Source organism: Monodon monoceros, unplaced genomic scaffold, assembly GCF_005190385.1.
Source record: "Monodon monoceros isolate NGI ecotype Baffin Bay Population unplaced genomic scaffold, NGI_Narwhal_1 Super_Scaffold_8, whole genome shotgun sequence".
In the NCBI taxonomy this organism is placed as follows: Eukaryota; Metazoa; Chordata; class Mammalia; order Artiodactyla; family Monodontidae; genus Monodon; species Monodon monoceros.
In genome coordinates, this window is record NW_021703785.1 from 65,826,303 (window position 1) to 65,847,739 (window position 21,437).

Below are 21,437 nucleotides of genomic sequence, written 5' to 3' on the forward strand. Positions count from 1 at the left end.
ATTCAATTCTTGTTCTTCATTGCCATCTCCTATGAAATACTATGTTTCATGTTGTTGTATCTGCTTATATATATCAAAGAATACATATTTATGAACTTGATGTTTTCAGAACAAAACACCTCAGGACTTTCAACATGTTCATGTATTCATTATTATGCAAAAAGGAGGCATGGTGAATTTTTTTTGTTTTAAATAGTAACCTGGCCAGGATACAGTGCAGTGCTTCTCAGGAAGAATCATTCCATTTACTTTTAAAATGCAGCCAAGTCAGTGTTAAACTGCAGGGTTGGCACTGAGAATGGTCAGTCTTTCTTTAAGTGTTATCCACAGCTAAAAAGCAACTACATATCATTTCCTGCCTTTTCCTTCCCTTTGCTTGGTTTCCCAAGCACATATGCAAAGTTCCCAAGTCCCATGATCCGCTATTCTTTCTCTCTCTACTCTTCTTCTACACTCTCCCACTGAAAAGTGATAACTGGCAGGTGTTTACGGCAGGGACGTCCCCAACACTGGACTGTCAAACTGAAAGCATGTACACAAGGTGGCTGATATCAGCATCTCCATCAGATGGCAGCCAGTGCTGGATCTGAGCTTGGGGATTGGACCTCACAAGCATCTAATACTGCAGTGGAGTGCTAAGCCTGTCTGCCATTCGTGCCCAGGCTTCTGGCATACCAGAGTCGCTAGATCTTAGATCCCTTTCACCATCCACAAAAGATCCCCTGGAATAGAAAAACTCTGATCAAATCCTAAATAAAAATGAAAAAGGAACACCCCTTTCCTTTCCTGCATCAACACTGACTTGAAAACCTGACCCTTACTTACTCTTGCATAATTATCGGAAGAGGCTCACAATTGCCATGAGAGAGAGTACATTCCAGTGTAGGCCCTAGGGATCTTTATTAACGTGCTCATTTACCTAGTAAGATATTTACACGAAATGAGCTGCTTCTCAGAATTGCAAAGTTCCCACAGGGAAAGATGTTAGGACTGACCACCGTTAGCCACAGCAGCAAGAATCGAGGACCTAATTTAAGTCCTGTTGAACTTTCAATTGAAAGTTCTTTATTATTAGGATTCCAAATCCCAGGCCAGGCTATGTTTCAGTTTGAGACAGCCAAAATAAGAACAACTTGGCCTTATGCCTCTTTTTCAAAGAACTTTATTCCCTCAGCCCCAGGTTCAGAATTTGATAACATGTTTTCTATGGACTTTTTTCCTCTTTACATCAAACAATATTAAAGAGAAAAAATAGGGGAAAAATGCTAATTACCCCCATATGTATACTCGGATATGGCCAAGTGGAATTACTCACGTTTTCCTTAAACACACACTGTGGTTCCCGATCTCCACACATGTGGGCACAGACCCTCCTGCAAAGCCCTCCTCAGTCTCTGCCTGTTAGATTCCACCCATTTTTTTAAAGCCCACCCAAATGTCTCTTCCTCTGTGTGGCCTGCTCTCGTCACCCCAGTCAAAAATAATATTGCTTCCTCTAATATTGCTCTTGTGTCTTTCTTGAGGCCCCTTTCACATAAGGCCTGTGTTATATGCTTTTGCATAACTTCTCTATTGATCCCAGGCAGCTTGGCAACAGCAGCATTGCGTGGATCTGCATCTTTACAATGATTCCTGGCAGTGTCTTAAATGTGAGAGGTACTTCAAAAGTACTTTACTTCTGGGTGATTAAAAATTGGACAAGTGGAAAATTTAAAGGGGTAGATACTTAACAAATACACTTGTGCTCTTGCCTCTGCCAGTCTCATCTGTGAGAGCTCTCAACTTCCCATGCAGAAGGGGCCTGGAGCGTATTTACTTAGGGCCTTAAAGCACTTGAAGTTCACTTTTCACTGGAAAAGCTTTATTTATTTCTTTGTAATGAAGGGTGGTAATTTATCCTAAGCTGTTTATGCTTATTTGAAGTAGTTTTTCATTTGTTTCTCACATCCATCTTTTAGCTGCCTTGGAGAAGGCGAGTGTGCTTTCTCTAACCCTTACAACCAGAAAGATTGATTTCCTATGCCCAGGGCTTATTTTTCTTCTGCTGCCTTTCCTCTTCCCTCTCTCTTTTCCTTTGAACTCTTTCAGTGAGTGCTGCTTCTCGGGGCTTAGTCAGCTCAGAGGCAGGGCAGTACTCGCATTGCCTTCCTGCATTGTGTGGGGATCAGAGAGGCTGGACTTGCCTCTCTCCGGGGCTTGGGGCCGACTGTGGACCGTCCCATCTCCTGTCTTCCTCTGATTGGCTCTGCGAGGTCACGTGAGGCCGGGGGTTGGAATTCTGAGTTGTGGCTTTTGGCACTCCTTTTTCTTTTTAAAAATCGCTGGGTCTGCTGAGCTCTGCTGGGCTGGATGCCTCGCTCTGTAACTGAGACTGAAGGCAGACGGAAACAGCCACAGGGCAGACTGAGGGCAAAAGAAAATCTGCCGGGATGTTCAGTCAGGGACCCAGGACCCCAGCTTCAGGTTGCTACTATCTAAATGCCATGACACCTGAGGGCCAGGAGATGTATTTGCGATTTGATCAGACTGCGAGACGCTCTCCTTACAGGATGAGCCGGATTCTAGCACGCCATCAGCTAGTGACTAAAATTCAACAAGGTGAGTCGCCGGTAGTGGAAGGCTGTTGCTAATTCTGATTTCTGTTGGCTCTCTTTCATGCTAACCCAGTTTTTAAAATTATTGTTTTCACTTTACAACATACGGATTTCTATGCCAAGCTGCGCATACCTTTCAGAAATAACTTAAGGCTGCCGTTTCAAGCAAACAGTGACAGCACTTAGCTGCCACATAACTCAACATAAAGTCCACAAAAAACTTCACGGTAGGACAGTGAATCATAAATTTCCAAGACTTATGTGTCTCTACAGAATAAATGAGACAGGTTTCCTCAGTATGTATTTTAGGAGCTTTTCATTTTTAAACGTGACAAGTTCCACACACTCTGTCACATTTAAAACTTGGACACTTGTTTATTTAATTAGGAGAGGGTGGGAAACTAACTTCCACCCTGCCTAGATTCTTTAGAGCACTCTTAGTGACAGGAGAAAGTTAAAATTCTATTCTTAAGGGCCTTGGGCTGACAACCAGTGTCACATTCTCTGCCTATTTGTACGTTTATGTCGGCAGTTGCCACTGATTTGTTGATACTGTTTTTCTGGTAAAGGATAAGTGTCTGCTAATGTCAAAGCAAATCTTGTGACAGAAGCACCAGCTTTATAAGGCAGAGAGGAGAGGATATTGATTACAAGTTGTTACGTGTTCCTTTTTATTCTCAGGGGGAAAAAAAAATCACACTCATCATTCTCCAAAAATAGTTTAAAACATGCGCTTTATCTTAGGATAGGTTTGTAGAAAGTAGAAAGGTGAACATTCCTAAGAAACTTCTGTTGCCCATTTAAAAGACACACACAAATACTACACATGTACAATAAGTTTATGAAGTTTATAACCACCCCCTCCCAGACTTCTAAACAACTAAATTATTATATTGGTGATACATAAGTTGACCAGGATATTCTAGAGCCATTATAAAAGTACAATTTCCACTTAAATAAATAAGTTTAAGATTATATTGAATTTTAGAGGGGAAGTTGGGGTTTGTAATCATGAAAATCTTATTGTAATGTTTCCAAAAGGAACAATATGTATTCTAGTGAGCACCATTTGATGAGATTGTTTCCTTGGAAATTAGGATTTGTTTTTAAAGGTTCAGGAACTGGTTATGTGTGAAGGATACTGGTCCTACATACCGGTCTGATTTCAGGAAGGATATTATGTCATTCCATAAACTCTGTGTGCATGTCTTGATTGAATAGGAACAAAAGTAATTATTTCCCTGTGGCTTGATTTAAAAATATACTAGGCTTATAATAAAAACCAGCTCCATTTTAGTTTTAGAGATTTCTGACAACGGTGCTTTACCAGACGTCATCATCATTATGGACATAGGGGCTCAATAAATGTTTGGTGATGATTTGATGATTTGTAGTCTGCACTCTGAATGTTCCTCAGCATGCTTATGAAGTGTATTATGTTAGAAACATTGCATACAAATAGTTTGAAATGTCTTTGTAAATCTCCTTAAATGAATTTGCAATGATTGATTTCATTAAAAATTATATTCTTTCTGGAATGAAGATTGTTTTTCCATTGAGGACTTGAAGTTATGAACACATGCATGATCATTGAAAATGTATTCTGTGTCTGTGTTTCATTTTGCCTAATTAGAAAATTTGAGCATACTCACTTTTTTTAATACTGGGCAATGGAATGTTTGAAGCTGATGAATGCCTAAAAATTAAGTGACAGTTAGGATCATAGGGAAGCATGAAAGAATTCCAACAATCCAGTGGTTAGGAACTCATTATTTGTTAATAATGAGTTAATAATACAATGCACGATTGTGTCGTAAGACATTGAGAAAGCAGAAGCAAAATGATTTTACTGGGTTTACTGTATGAGTAGATTGGTTTACTGTAATAGAGAATAACAGTGTATCACGCACTGCTCAGAGCACTTTATATATATTCCAATTTATTTTATCCTCAAAAAATAAATTCTTGTAGGTAAGTACTATTATTATACCCATTTTACAGGTGAGAAAACAGAAGTACATAGAGTTCAAATAACCTCTCCAAAGTTACATAGTAGGAGCTGGTATTTGAATGTATCTTAGCTAGAGACCATGCTCAATGATACTCCAAACCATTTTTTAGTTTTTATAATGAGTGTTAAACTACTGAATCTACGGTTGATTTCTGGATTATATAATATTTCAGTCTTTTCTACTCAGGGTACAGCAATGAACCATGTTACAGAATCACTGTGAGATTTCCAGTCAGGTCTTATTTCTCTAGTGGAAACAAACTGCTATGTGTTTTACCTTCCTTGAGCAGTTAGTACCCGATAGTATACAATGTCGGGTTATTATACTAATGGCCCATAATCATTCAATTAAAGTTTATCAAGTGCATATTAAATTAATAACACCGATATTTTTTGTAACTCACATACTGGTATCTTGAAATGACAGCCACATCATTAAGATTGTTTACTCTGCTATAGATCTTTCAAGGAAGATTTAGCATTATATTAATATAATTTGGGGATCAACACTTACAGTCTTTCATGGCTGTTGGGAACAGTGCAAACAAGAGTAAGTTGCTCCTCAGTGACCTCATTACAGTGAGATAATCATTGAATGGCACAGACATGATTCAACAGCAGATCCACTCATGAGAGGGAAAAACAGGGAAGAGAAATAAAGGAATCTTTGATGATACATAGGATCAGAATTAGTTGCTCAAACTCAGGATGAATCTAAACTTGCTTCTCATAGGGTATGCTCCAAAATATACATGTATCATTTCTCTAGCCATCTTCTTAGCTCTGGAGTTTTAAGTCCAGTGAAAAAGAGAAGTGATGTTTAAAGTAGGGTGTTTTGCAGAGTGAAAGCTTATCACACAAGTCATACTGCCCATGATCCTTGCCCCACAATCTTGCTGAATCAATGGGGAAATTGTTATAGGGAGAGAGAATGAAAATTGTAACGGTCCTTATTTCCCTTACTGGCAGACTCTTGGAATGGACAAGAGGGAGGACACTGAGGAGGTGGAGGAAGAGTATGTTAGGCCATGGAAGGGGTGAATTGGGATCTTATGTCATTAGATGGTTACGATTTATTGGCTACATGTGCATCATGCTTAAAGTCTATACACACACATGTTACTCGGAAAATCCAAATTTAAGCAAATGTATAAATGTGATTACTTGCTTTGTGAAAGAATTCATCATGCTTTTGAACTTAAAAAAATATTGTAATGCTTTAAACAGCATGATATGGACCAGACTGCAATAAAGTCCATTGAACTACAGAAAAAAAGAAGACAGGGATGCAGGCTCTATTTGGAAACTCTCTCATTCTTTTACCAGGCAAGTTTCAGAACTTCGCTGGGCCTTCATTTCTTGATGAGAAAATGAGATGGTATGACTATGGTTCCCCAGGTCTTTCTGTAGTTGAGTCAATAACTCCTTGAACAAGGGTGTGTATCGCAGGGAAATTTAAACCTAAAGTAACAGAAGCCCAAAAGGAAACAGAGCAGCTGTCTAACGTGGAATAAATCAATGGCTTATAATTTTTCTACATCTTGTCAAGGAAATGGTAAGGTGGAAATCAGATTTTAGTTCTACTTCTGATGCTAATTAATTGTGTGATCTGAGGCAAATCACAACTTCTCTGGGCATTCTTTTCTTCTTCCATAAAACAAAGAGTTTGGATTAAATAAATGTGAAGCTCCCACCCTCTCTAAAACTCTAGGATTCTGTGATCACAGGTTATTACTTTAAGAGAAAGATGATTCTTATTTACATTTTCCTTATTATGTCATTCAACATCTACCCGGACATACTTCTTTGATACCTGGTTAATGCTCTCATTATCAATTTAATAGGAACGTTAGGATGTCCTGTCTTGTGGACTATTTAAATGTCAGTACAACCTATATTTATAAAGAAACCTGTAAAAACCTTTCTTTATCAGGAGTCCTGGACTGTAAAATGGAGTTATTGCAGTGCCTAGCCTATTGCAAGGACCGTAGGGATCCGAGAGTGTTAATGTAGGTGGATCCCCAAGCTCACAAAAGACCTCTTTTCTTGATAGTAAATGCAAAATGTGGAAATTTCACTACTAGGAGAATTAGTGAAAATTGATCTTTGCACGTTCATTGACTTTTTACCTGACACTATTTTTAGAGATAGCACTTGAGTTGAACTCAACTAGAGTGGAGTAAACTGCTTTTTTATGTTTGCAGGGAATGGAACTGGGCATTAGTGATGTATTCTCTCTCATTCCTCCATCAAGTCAAATGATATCTTGGGGATTTGCCCAACCTAAGTGGTGGCATTTCTCATCCCTGGTGTAGGAGACCTCCACCAACTGGGTAGCATCAGCAAAAGTTAAACAACCTTTTGTTCTTTTGGAATTGCCCTTTCTCCATGCTTAGCATTCTCTTTCTCAGCTACTTTCAGAAATGGAGGATGAATACACTGGCAGAAAGACAGATGGAACACAGAAAACAGGGTAAGCATGCATCAGTCATGTGTTGCTCAAGTTCTTTAAAAAAAAAAACACAAAACTGTCACAAATTCACATTTCATGTATCAGAGCCTCATTCTATTCAGTGCTGGTGACTGAAGGGCCTGTACACAAAGGATACTGTTTAACCAGAAGTTACAGGAAAATCTGTTAAGTCAACTAACTTTGAATAACATTTAAAAAATCATCACATAGTAAAAATATGAGCAGTCAAGAAATAAGTACTAGAAAGAAATTAGCAAAGAGCAATATGCTTATACACATATAAAACTTGAGAGTTTCATAGCTGCACTTCACTGCTTTTATTGGTTCTGAATTTATAAACACCCATCCCAGATGCAGGCAATTGCCAAATCTGGATTTTGTGACATTAGTTTAAGTGAACAGAGATTCATTTTTCTCGTATCTTCCCCCCCGCACTATAATCAGTGCTTTAATTATTAGTAAATTTGGGGCACTGGTCAACTTATATAAAACAGGGTTCCCCATTTCCCTAACAACCTAATCATGGCTGATTTAGAAGCACAAGTTAGAAAAAAAGTCACCACTAGTGGTCTGAGCAATATCAATTGATGGCCCAGACAAATTTAGAAGGAGAGAAAATGACGAGTGGGTTTTAGTAAACTTCCTATATAAAGGAAAATAAATGGAAATTCAGTGAAAACATATCATTAAGAGGGATGTGCTCTGTCTCTACATTTCATCAGCTATGAGAACGAGGTGCTGAGACTAGGGAAGAAGACATAAGAAGACAACCATGCATTTTGCACACCAGATATTTGAATGAAATGAGGATCACGTAACAATCATTTTCTATCTCCTCGGGCAATCTGAATATGATTTTGGTGTGGGTAAAGACATTATGTATTAATTTACATTCTACCTCATTACCTAAAGGATTTGGGGTAGTTTAGAGAAGAAGATACAACGCAGTTAAAAAAAGATAAATCTGGTGAAAAGAAAAATGTAGGTCAATTAATAAGATAAAACTAGGAAGAGATATTATATAAAAATTTACAATGTAAGGCCCTGAATAATTATTGAAAGCAGTCTACAGATTTAGCTTAAGCCTTCCTAATCTAAGAAAAGAGGAAAACGTGATCAGGGAAGATTTGCCATGTCCATAAGGTAAAAACATACCAGCACAGCTTTCCCTGGGGCTTGATATTTGGGAGAATTTTCTCCTAAGGACTTGATATACAAGAGCAGTTTCTCATAAAAAATCCCATAAAGAGACTACAAGCCATAGTCTATGGTGCTTTTAAACATTCCTATAGTGAAATCACTAGCAAATCTCTTATAGCATCCTGCAGTGGAAGTGGGAGCATAACAACAAATTATAATTCAGTAAAAATATTTGAGGATGGGGTGGACGGATCAAAACAAGGAGGTTCAGTAGGTAATCCTCTGATTCTCTGGCTTAATCTAGAAATAGCATGGAAACTGTCTAGAGACAATTTCTCTATGTCTCATTCTCAGAACTCTAGTTACATGGATGGTTGGATGGATGGATGGATGGATAGATAGATAGATAGATAGATAGGCAGGAGGAAAATATGTCTGTGGTTAAGTAATTTGGGGAAATACTGCATCCTCCTTCCCTTCTTGGAAATTCACATTTATGAAAGGCTCAGAGAAATCCTGCAGAAAGTAATTTAACTTTGTTTAAACTGACATATTTCCATATTTCATCATGAAACCATTTTGTACTGGATACCAGGAAGTGACATCATGTAAAATCAATGTTCCCTGGGGAACACATTTTGGAAAGTCTGGTTTAGGAAAGTGGAGGGCTGGTGGTCCATTCAGATAATTCTCTTTGAACATATTTCTTGAATGAATTGATAATTTGAGATTGTATCTTATAGAGTAACATTGCAAGTATTCTGTTTTCAAATAAGGCCAGCTCCATATACTTTAAAAATCTACTGGGTTAAGGCAGGATGGATATCTTTTATGAAAATTAACAACCAAAGGAAGATTCTAACCTGATTAAGTGCCCTCCGCATATTTGCCCATCAGAAAACTGAAGGAGTAGGTATATGGGCAGAGTTAATCATTATAATAAAAAGAATATAAACAATCTTCAAGTAACCCTACAAGATAGGTACTGCTGGGCAAGGAGAAAGAAATGATTACTTTTTAGCTCTGTATCTACGATAAAGCCAAAGTCCTAGTTGAGTTCCAAAGGGGTCGGAAGTTACAGCAGCTAATTCAGAATATTCCATTACTGCTGGAAAGTGGAGTCACAGCCCCACAGGAAAGAAACAGGAAACTCTTTAGGAGTCTCAAATTCTCCCTGGCTATAGGTGATGGGAGAGGTGGACTCCTGTAAGCTCAAACTTTGATGGGTGGCTCAGAGTCAGTTTCTGACTTGAAGGGCCAAACGTATCCTTGGTTACATAAAGTCTCCCTTGGAACGACAGAATAAAGTGAACTGATAGATAATAGGTCATTTTTGTTAGTAAAATCTGTTTGGTCTAGTTGTATAAGCAACTTATCAAGTTTCCCATGAAGACTACAAATATTCTTAAGGTATTTTTCCTCCTGCTGGCAAAGAGATAACAAATTAGCATTTGCATTATGACTGATGCTTTTTGAGAGAAATCCACAGAATATCAAAAAGCTGCAACAGAATACATGGAGAATTAGCCATACCGTGTAGCTCAAATCCCCATGTTGTAAAGTCACACAGGGCCAGAGCAATCACTGTAGAATGGTGCAGTCTAGGGCAAGGCAGACACACAGATTACTATGAAAATTTATACACTATTGTTTGAAAAGACATGAATTCTCTTTTTTAGAGAAGCTTAGGATCAAAAGGAATTTAAATGGAATGGTTGGAAAATAAAATTACAGAACATGCTAATGCTGTTAGAAAAAGGGAATCAATAGAAAAAAATCCGAAATGTCTGGCTAGACTCTCAAATGACTTCCCTCACAAGCCATAGGAATCCTGGTAATTTTAAAGGTCTGACAGAGGCAGAGCTGATTAAAATACCAGTGATTTGCATTGCCGTGTCTCTAACATTCTGATAAAACACTAGAGTGAAACAGTGTAGAGGAGAGAGAGGAGATTGTAAAGGGACTCCGCAGTCACCAAGTAACTAATTTACATATCAGTATTTTGAGCTGAAGAAGGCATTCTCTTCCTGCATTCCAAGTCTCGTCTTACTGGTAATTTTGAAAATCATGCATATGGATGACAAGAACCTTGGATTAGTATTCAATCTCTATAAGTGAACAGTAGCATTTCACATGCATTTGTATTCACCAAATGACAAACTGGAAAAAAATACGATAGTCATAAAATCATATTTTCCTCTGAAGGTTTTACTACCTCCAAATTATTTATAATAGTTAAAATTACTGTAAGAAATAAGAAGGATTTACAATTCCAATGACAATGATATTCCAACCATTCTCACCTAAATAAGACTAGAGTTCTTAGTAGAGGAATTTAAATCTCTCCGAAATGCTTTGAAGGACACAATACATTTCCTGCTAAATGCATTTCTCAAAATAGAGAATGAAATCCGTTGCAAGGTATAACTTGGAGGACCATGTGTTGTGTATAATAATTTCTTATTAATCAAATCGCCTTCACTGCTACATTGATCTCTTTGGGTAGGAGAGTCTGATACCACCCTTTCCCTGCACTTTCCTATTTTCACTGTTAGTATTCCATTCTCTCTGCTGTGCTTTTAGGAGGAAGGTCTACGGCAGATAAAGCTGCTTAGATGTTTTTATTACTGGCTTCCTAGAAGAAGGAGGGGAAAAAGTCTTGGCCGGAAAGAAGGGAAATCAGTCTTGCAGGATATCTTGAAGAAGACAGCAAAAGAATTTCAGGGACTGAGTTTATCATCTGTTGGTCCCAATACTGAGTGTGATGTAATTCCACATTTGAATTCTTATGTATTATCACTGGCCAGGGCAGCCAATCCATTGGAATTGCTTGGAACAGTCATGAAATGGTAGCACAAAGCATTAGAGAGATGGGCATTTGTTTCTTGCCTTCTTCTAGGACAATCTTCCAGGAGTTATTCTGTTGATGGGATGATGAAATCTGTATTCTTCGGGGCAAGTAATTGAAACATGTTGATTGAATTTCAAGAAACACTTTCTGCTCTTGATCGTGGGATCAAGAATGTCCTAGGGACACTGTTCATTTAACCTAAACTTTAAACTTTCTACACCTACTACTGAAACAATTGGAGGCCTTTGGAGTCATGCAGCTTGAGTTTAAACTTCAGCTCTTTATCTCTCTAGCAGAGTGACCTTGGCCAAGTTACTTAACATTTCTAAGCTTCAGTTCTTCTGCGGGCAAAAAGGAGCTAGTAATAGCCACTATCTCATAGTTATTGCAATAAGTGAGAGAATACAATTAAACACAGAACACAGTGCCTGACACATACTAAGTGCTCAATATAAGAAAATATATCAATATTTATATTAAACAAACATCCATGTACATAGGGCCCTTCAAGGTATTGTATCAGCAAACAAAGAGTAAATTATGTACTATATACCAAGTTTACTAAGGCAGGCATACCTCTCGCCACATTTTTTGTGTCCTCAAAAAGTATCCACCACAAAACCTGAAACAAAAGGTGGGGTTTTTTATTGTTGCTGTTGTTCTTTTGTTTTTTATCTTAAGCTGTAATGAAAACCATTGTCGTTCCCAAGTGTGGTTTCCTGGGCACAGCAGTTATTCTTAGTTGCTCTGAGCTGACCTAAAGTGATGGGTTTAGGCCGCATTTCAACTCATAAAGATAAATAGCAAAGTCTGTTGATCCCCACCTTCTGCCAATAAAAGAGGCAGGAAATGTTCCCAGCTCTGGGAATGACTTGCTGGTAAACTGTAAAGCTGAGAGAGGGCAGCAGTGCTGGAGGAAAGGGGGCTGTGCTCTCAGTAGGCTGGAGTGAAAGGCCAGGGAGGCTATCGGTGTGTGAGGGTGGGAGCAAGGCCCTAGACCAGCCTCATTAGCCAGTAATAGAGGGTTATGTCTATATATCTGATGGTTTTTATCTATAATGTCTGAGTTCCCCTCTCAACATGTTGTGATTTTTCTAAACTGAGAACTTAACTTTGAGATTTTTCTTAATTTTGTAGAAACTTTCCAGTATTACAGTGGTCTTTGCTTAGAGGAGTTCATAGAAAAGAAATGCTGTAAAATGTCGATAAACTTTCTAATGATCAGTTGGCAATTTAAAAACTAATCACTCTGTTTCTCGAACTAATTCAAGCAAATTATTTAAGAAGCTTTCATTGCCCATTTCCTCTAAGGATTTCATTCCTTTTCATTCAGGAATATTCTTCATATTGTTGAATTCCTCCGCTGTGAAAGACTGCATATGGATATGAAATTAACATTTGTTGAAATTTGTCCTTCAAGTTGAATGGACTAAATCAACGTGGATTCTTTTGCTTCATTTATTTATGGAATATATGTAGTCTTAGGTCCTCCTCCATTTTTGTGCCCCCCAGCCAACAAAGAGTAGAAACATTAGTTAGTCCAGTCTTTTTATATCATGACATAAACGTTAATCTTGAACTTAGTAAAAGCCTTGTTTTATAAGATAAAATATTTGATGTTTGCGTATGGCATCCTGGAAACCCTGAAAAGCTATTATAACAGTAATGCCTTCACTGGTAGAATGTGTGACATTTTGTGGAGCCACTCCATATGGATTATCTTTTTGAATATGAGTGTAAGATAGTACTGATCATCTTGGATTAGGAAGCTGTGTTCCCTAGAATCTTTCAGAGATCTGACAAATGCATATGCAAGCTTTCCTACTTTGAGACGTTTCTAGTCTCCGTTCCCTAAGTTGTTCCTTTGGAAGTGGATTTTCACTTGGTTTTGCTGTATGGAAAAGTACATTTCCCTGAGTAGACTCTATAGATAAGTATAGGCTCACCTGATCGAATAAGGAAACTTGGCAGTGAGCAATACGGTTGTCAAACATTAACTAACTGGTAGAGTAGAGATGGTTTCAGAGTCCAACTTTTTCCTTTCCCCCTTCCACGTAGAGTAAAATTAATTCCTCACCTCCAGCTTTACAATTCAGTTTCTGACAGAGCCATTCTATTTCTGTTTCACGTGACCCTCCTCCTCTCACTTTTGTGTCCATCTCCCATCGTTGGTCACTTTAGCAGAACTGGCCCTGGACACTGTAGCTTCTGTTCTGTGAAGCCTGGTGCTTTGTTCTGTAAGGCAGGAATGACGTGGAATTGAGACAGGTTCTTTTCAGCTCTTAACTGTCAGTTGTGCTTCCTCCTGGCTGCTGGAGTCTATGCAGCTGTGTCCAGAGGTGCAGGCAAGCCATACCTCCTGGGCTGGGGCAGAACTTTTCCACTGGGTCACCCAAGTGAAAAGAAGAGTGAAAGTTGGGGTTTGTCATGGAAAGGCAAAATAATGTATCAAAATTTCTGTGCACTTGGGTCAAATATTTGGGTCTGGGGATTGATGATTTGACTTTTTATAAATTTTATGCCACAAATTTTAGCTCTTGAAAAGTTTACAAGATTTTTAAAACACTGACAGCATACTTATACCTGCTCTTATTGAGGGTTCCCTATTATGTACCAGGGACTGTTTTCGGCACTGCATTTATTGCTATTTTATTTAATTTCCATGAAGACTCGAGAGTTAAATTTACTCATCTGGAAAATAAACATAGTAAGGCCTAACACTCAAGGCCTTATGATGTTCATTTTTCAGATGAGTAAACGAAGACTCAGAATGCTAAATAACTTTCCCAAAGTCCCCCAGCAAGTAGGTGGCAGAGCTGGACTCTGAACTCAAGTCTGTGGTTCAGAAGCCTATGTCAGCTTACCACTGACAACACCAGCACCCTCATAATTATGTAAGCATGTCTACCTTGAATCCAAGCAAGGTGTTCTGTTTTTTTTCATCACTTTGGACTTTCTCAGTCCTCCCTCTTCTCCCCCAGCAGTCCCTCAAGTTGTTGGAGGACTTTACCTCCAAAACCAGCAGCAATTCGTCGTGATCATCCTATATACTAACTACCCTCCCACCCCTCTCTTGAGGGTTGGCTGCTCTTCATCAAGGGCGCTCTGTCCAAAGTAAACAACACGGCAGCAGCATTTGGCCTTTGGTAAGGAGTCTAGCAAGGTTAGGTAGGAATAAGCATAACAGAGGGAAAGAACAAATTCCTCCGCCCCCAACCCCCTTTCCCTACTTCCGGACCCTGCAAAATGCTGCCCTTCTTCCTAGAAGGTGCTGGGGGTCGATGTCCATACTCCCCCAGGTTTCCCCAGGGCTCTTAGGGCCCCGGAGCTCAGCGGCTCATGTGACCTTCACCGTGGGCCTTTGCAAGTGAGAATGGAGATGGGAATCAGGTCAGACCTGTGGTGTTCTCTGGACTCTGGATCTTGAACTCATCAGTTCTATAGTGGAAGGAAAGCATGTGTTAAGCCAGGGTCTCCATTTGCGGAGAGAAGCCCTGGATGGAGCTTTTTTTTTTTTTTCCAGATTTTGCAGTTTTGACCTCAGTCACGGCTGAGGCCTGCAGACCAGAATAGTCGCAGTTGTGCTCTGCCCTTGTACTGCACTTGTAGCTGGAGAACAGTAGTCAGTCAGAAGAAAATATCAATGTTCTGCCAACTTCTGCTGTTTGTGCAATTTTGCCAGAAGCCAAAACAGGATCGAAAATAATAAACAGACCTCCTCCCTTGTTGCATGACTATTTACATAAAGAGATTGATGAACTGACTGTGCTTGTGTGAGTGCTCAGGGCAGGGAGTTTTTAAGGAGAAAAGGTTAATTCTTTGGTAGTTGATTGGGATTTGAGCTTTTCCCAAATAATTGGGTTTTTAAAGAGATAACTCATAGTATATATAGTGCTGCTTCTTCAATGCAAGCAGGCTAAATCATGGATAAAACAACCGGACACATGAATTACATGCAGCTGTAAAACTTTGCAGGGAAAGTGAATCTTGAAAACAAAGGGCCAGCGTGAGTCTTAAGTAGAATAATGATGTTTCCAGTGGAAAGAGAAACCAAGCTTGGGGGACTGGAAGGCAGGAGGCCTGTTTCTAGGACACCTTTGTGTCCTGGGTGACCCTGAGGTCACCATCGAGGTGACCATGTACCCTGGTGACCATGCATGCTTTTATTTAATCTCTCAGTGCCTCAGTTTCTTCATCTATCAAATGGGAATAATACCAGCTCCTGCTATTCAGTGATATTATCAAAAGAAAAAAGAATCGATGTGAAATTAATTCAGATAGAAGGCGTCATCCTCAGTTCTGTCGTGGCTAAGTGATGTCAGGGCACCTGTTAGGGACCTCTGCGCCTGAACACAGGAGCCATACAAAGCAAGCCCCAGCTCTTTAGTTCTCAACTGGACACGAAACATCACCACACTTGCTTCTCTTCCTTGAATAATAGTTTATATCACCCCTCATGGATATGGGAATAATGTGCCACTCTGTGGTCTTGTTTTGTTTTTAGTTGGTTCCCAAATAGACAAAGTATTCTAATTCTTACCTTTATTTTGTATTTTCTTTTTATGTATTTGATATGCTATGAGGGAATCTATATAATTAATAAGGCTCATTTTAAACTCCACTTTTCCCTCTTATTTTTCTGCTATGTTGAGGTGTCGAGAATTTTACTTTGTATTTTTTACTCAGCTAATGAATTTTGTTTCACCCTTAATGAATAATTTCCCATAATCATGAGCAGAATAAAATCTTTTGAAGTGAAAGATAGTGTGTGATAGACTTGGGGACTTTGACAAATCGAAGCATCATAGATCATATGCTTTCTTTGAATTAAGAATCTCCAGTATAAACCAGGCTTCCTGCCAAGGCCAGTAGGTAGTGTGATTGTCCTCTAGGCAGGATAGCCTGGTGTGGCTGTTGAGCTGGAGGCCTGCAAGAGCTTACTGTGATCACGGCGAACTGCCTGAGTCTGAGAGGCCTGAAGGAACCTGATGTCACCTGCCCAGATTATCTGATGAAGAAAGGACGTGCCCAGTGCTTTCGTGGGGCCTTGCCCAGCACAGCCTGGTCTGCAAAGCCTCAGGAAAGAAAGGTGAAAGGTGAAAGAACGCACACTTTACAAACATATCCCTTTAAGATGTTCGGGTTTTGTTCCATAGTGTTTTTTTTTTTTAAAGCAATCCTTCCTCCCTTCCTTCCTTCCTCCCTCCCTCCCTCCCTCCTTCCCTCTTTCCCTCCCTCCCTCCTTCCCTTCCTTTCTTGGCTGTGTTGGGTCTTCGTTGCTGCACACGGGCCTTCTCTAGTTGCAGCGAGCGAGGGCTACTCTTCATTGCGGTGCACGGGCTTCTCATTGTCGTGGCTTCTCTTGTTGCAGAGCACGGGCTCTAGGCGCTGCAGGCTTCAGTAGTTGTGGCACATGGGCTCAGTAGTTGTGGCTCGCAGGCTGTAGAGCACAGGCTCAGTAGTTGCGGTGCACGGGCTTAGTTGCTCCACAACATGTGGGATCTTCCTGGACCAGGGCTCGAACCCATGTCCCCTGCATTGGCAGACAGATTCTTAACCACTGTGCCACCAGGGGAGTACCTGTTCCGTAGTTTTGATATCAGGTTTTTGTTTGTTTTGTTCTCAGTGTTTGAGTGTGCTGATGATGTTAGATTTCAGGAGGAAGGGCAGTTACTAAGCTGAGACTGGTGTGAAAATCTTTTTGTTGAGCACTCTGTATGTGTGGTTATTACTTGAAAAGGCTGGGTGTCTTGAGTGCAGTGGCATTTGAGGGGGAACTTTATGAATGAAGGGGAAGGAGCTTGTTTGATGGAGAATAATCCAAGCGTGTGAAGGCTTCCCAAAATCTTTACTCCAGCAAAGCTGACCTGTAAGACGTTATTGACTTCTTTCTTGCATATGAGGCTAAGACTAACGTCTCTCCACCCCCACCCAGATTCGTGATGCTCTGAGTTTCTCTGCAGCCTTTGGCTTAGCAGAACACGTTTCTTGTTTATAGCTGTCTCTGCTCATTGATTAGCCATTTTAATGAATTATAATGTTTTGTGATTGTTGTTAATAACTTGACATGGGACTTAGGAAGTCTTCAGAGCCTTGATTTATGAGAGGAAGACTCTCTCAGACATCTTTCCTTTGGCTCTGGGAGGCTGTGCATTTTCTAAAACTTGTAGTTTGCAGATGCAATGTGCATTGAATGAAAACATGGGCTTTGGTGTTCTCTGGACCTGGGTTCAAATCCTAATTCCAGCGTGGATTGGCTGTGTGATCTTGAGCAAGTTCTATGAACTTTGTAAGCCTGTTTCCTCATTTAAAGTGGGAAGAAAAATAATAACGTCCACGGCCTGGAATGAAGTGTTGTCACACATGCAAAGTACTTATTGCAGAACCAAGCACTTACTCAGGGCTCAATATACATTCTCTGAAAAGGAAACAGAAAGGACACAAATAACCAGCAACATCGTCCATTACGCTGTGGACTAACTCCTTGTGGAGAAGATTAAAAAATACCCAACTTTGGATAAATAATAAAGTGGAAGCTAAGGAAGGGCCCAATTGTAGTGGGTCTGAAATTAGAATGTCTCAAGTTTCCTCAGAGAAGAAAATGTATAACTACTGCAGCTAGGAAACTGTGCAATTTTAAACAAGGATTTTCCTAATCAAATGGAATTTACCTCTGAAAGCAGATAACTGTCAAACTCTGAGTATAATAGAAAGTATTTTTAGTCCTTAAAAATTACTCTTTAGCCTTAAAAGTTACTCATTAGACTACCCCATAAGTCCAGAATATGAACCTTAACTCTGGTATGAAGTTGATGGAAACATACCTAACTCTTAATATTTCAAGTCTAACTTCCCCAAATGAAGCACATCTGCCTTAGCAGTGCAGTCAGTTGGGACCTAATCGCACATCCTCTGAACTATTCTCATAAGATGTGAGATAAGCCCAGAGGAAGTACATTATTCCGCCTTCACCCCACCCTCAAGTGTGCAGCCTGCTCTAAAGCCTAGAAGCAAAGAGACAGCACAAGGAGCAGGAAAAGATATCTTCAAAGCCTAGAATCCCCTTGGCTTCTTTTCAAAGACAGTCTTTTAAGTCTTCTGTTTTTACTAAGTTTTGATAAACTCGAAACATTGAATCTTAACTTTGTTGTAACCCACTCACCAGCTTACAGAAAATGAAGTGCATTCATTCATTGTCTTTCCATTTTTGCATGAAGGGACACAGTCATTCATTCACTCACTCACTCACAAAGTCACTTCTGGAATACCTACTCTGTGCCAAGTGCAGGTGTTGGGATGTAACAACACATTAAAACAAAATCCACACCACTGTTTAATGGGGGCTTTAAACTCGTGCCACAGAGTGTTAAAGGTGTGGGGATGGCATCCGTGCAGCGGGAGTGGAGGCACAATGGCCAGAGTCTTTAGCTTTAGCTATTATTTTGTTGTTGTTCTCATGTTTTGGTGTTTCATTGCTTCAGCTTCCAATCTTTTAGCAGAAGGCATCCATGCCTGGTATTACTGGGGGTGATTCTTACTAACTGTTGGGGAATCCTGGAGTTAAGACTTCATCCATTTTTGCCCCATCATTTCACCATGTGTCTTCCTTAGAATCTGAATAACTCATATCCCATCATCCAAGAGCATGGAATGCTCTTCCTCTGGCGAAAAGTGCATTGCTGATCTCCTCTGTTCTCAAAAAGTCAGGGCACATCATTTACAGAGAGCTTACCTCTCTGTTAACACTGCTACACTAGCATTTGTGCTCCCCCTGTAAGGATTGGAAGGGTGGTGAATTTCTCATGAAATCAACTTTAGTAACATAGCAATAATTAACACAAATATTTAAGAAAGGCTACATTTTAGGAATGAATATCACTTCTTCTGCATCAGTTACGCTAGTGGAGAACCTAACCTAGTCAGTATTTCAACAAATAATTGTTCAAAGTCGATTGCAAGATCTTTGTTGATGTTGAGTATGATGGAAAATTATATAAAACATGATCACTGCCCTCAAGGAGATTACAATTAAGTGAGATAAGACATATAAACTATCATTAATACCAACAGTTCAAGAGAGTGCATGGTTCGATGACTAACGGATTATCAAAACATAGGTATTCATAAGAGTGCATTGTCAGCAGGGCAGTAAGGTAAGGAAAAAAGGTTCTTGGGCCTGAGCTATGGAAAGTGGCTGTGCTTCCACTGGGCAAAAGTCAGAGGAACTTATTCTAAGTAGGACAACAGAATGAATTGAAAAGTATAATTTAAGTAATTAAGAATGTAGTCCATCCTACCGTATAGCACAGGGAACTATATTCAATATCTTGTAATAAACCATAAAGTAAAAGAATATGAAAAAATATATATATATGTATAACTAAATCACTTTGCTGCACACCAGAAGCAGCACACAACATTGTAAATCAGCTATATTTTAATTAAAAAAAAATGTACTCCACATCTGGTGTAGGAAGTGAGATGATAAGGTTGAAAAAGGAGTCTGAGGCCAGACTGCAGTGAATTTGAAAATTTTTTGGTAGGTAATGGGGAGCTACTGAGGGAATTTGAGTAGAGAAGTAATTGGTTGAACAGTAGTTTAAAAAGATGAATAAGTGAATATGGGTTTGAAGCGGTCAGAATGAAAGTAGAGAGAGAGTAATAATCAAGGAACATGTGTTTTGTCCAGGCCCTGTCTAAACATGATAAATGACTGTCTCATTTAATCCTCATAATAGAAGGTACTGTTGGTGTTCCCATTTTAAAAGCTAAAATATTGAGGCCTAGAGAGATTAAAGCTACTTGTTCAAGTTAAACCCAAATAACTAGCAGGACTTGAACCCAGGGCTATCTGACTCTATCTTCTTCCACAGCTCAAGGGTTCCCCTTATAGTTTAGTTTTTGTTGTTACAGTGACTACCCAGAAAAATAGTCACAGTGACGGGAATTTTAACTGTGGCAATAAAGAAATGATAAACCTAGGATTTAGCTCCATAACTTTTCAGAATGGTAAAATATTTATATTCTTTTAAACTTTAATGTTCCCAATTACTAATTTATCTCTTCATTCATTTGAATTTATTACTGTACCTTCTACTAGAGATTTTCATTCTATTTGGAGACACCTACCTGGTGATTGTATTATTAGTAATTCTTGCTCAGTAAATTCTGGGTCAACTTATGACAGAAGTTTCCCTGGATTTTAATTAAATTACTTGATGGAACTATACATGTTTTCTTTCTGCTTTAGCCATGATCCCTTTAAAAATTTATCGGTAAGGAATAAATAAAATTAAATACTAATATAAAATGAATTTAATATGTGTAGTAAGGAGATTTAAATTTTAAACCTCTAGACATTACAAATTGGCTTGATGATTTCATTTTTCAAAGAAAGGCTTTTCTAAGAGTATTATGTACCTAAATACAAATAAAATTTAGTTCCTGATTCTGGAAATGTGAATAAACCAAAACACTAGTCATATTGGGCCAATTGGCTGAAATAGTTTGAAACCAGAAGATTAATTTGTAGAGAAACCCAATAAACAAATGTCTCTATAGGACATGGGATCTTGTTGTTTATACCAAATTCTTAAGCAGCCAGTCATTATTTTATCAAAAAAGAGAATTTCAAATATGAACTGTTCCAGAAGTAATTTAAAGATGTTTAAATATTTTATGAAGTATGAAATCACACATACTTGCCTCAGGCAGGCTCCCCACTGGTATTGAATAAAAAATACTCATATAGTTTTTTTTTATAAGAGCTATTAATATAAAGTTTTACTTCTCTGCCTGAGTAGTTCATATTCTGAATCTAGCCGCAGGTTAAATCGCAGTTAAATGAGGTGCCTAAAGAGCCCCCAGGGGACAGAGTTTGCATGCTTACTCGGATAAAGTGCAAATGATACTGAATTTTCTACTGTGCTCTAAAGCACACATTCTATTTTCTCAACACACTCTAGTCTCTTGACTCCTATTTAGAAAACAACTTATTACTATTTCCCTCAAGTCCAGTGTACTTTTATCTTTCTTTATCAAGATTGCTATCTCTACACATAAGATGCACAAAGGTCATGGCGAGTCAGGCAAAGTCTCTCTTCTTAGAAGGTCATGGCCACACTTATTCCCATGACCTCTCCCAAGAAGCAAAAACTAGAGGTCACTGCCCAAACTCTGGGTCAGTGCCAGCTTATTCTCTAGGACAGGCTGTTCCTGACCCAATAACCAGGTCCCGAAGGTTCATGGCTTCCCAAGGGAGCATCCTTCTTTCAAGGTTCACACATAGTGTTCTTGTCTGATAGTTATATGTAAATCTAGTTTTCCCTTTCTTGCTGATCAAGCTGCTCTGTACATGGGTAGCATGAG

General features: G+C 39.1%; 1 protein-coding gene across 3 annotated transcripts in view; it reads left to right on the top strand.

Annotated features, from left to right (window-relative positions):
• STARD13 (StAR related lipid transfer domain containing 13) overlaps positions 1-21,437 on the top strand; it is a 223,431-nt gene that overhangs the window by 47,783 nt on the left and 154,211 nt on the right. For 2 of the 3 annotated variants that reach the window (XM_029210396.1, XM_029210402.1), the window contains exon 1: positions 1,899-2,598. The exons of the other annotated variant lie outside the window; for it this stretch is intronic. In XM_029210396.1, coding sequence (XP_029066229.1) covers positions 2,430-2,598 — 169 coding nt within the window. In that variant the 5' untranslated portion in view covers positions 1,899-2,429. Of the gene's footprint in view, positions 1-1,898; positions 2,599-21,437 lie in introns of those variants that run through there. 3 annotated transcript variants of the gene reach the window in all.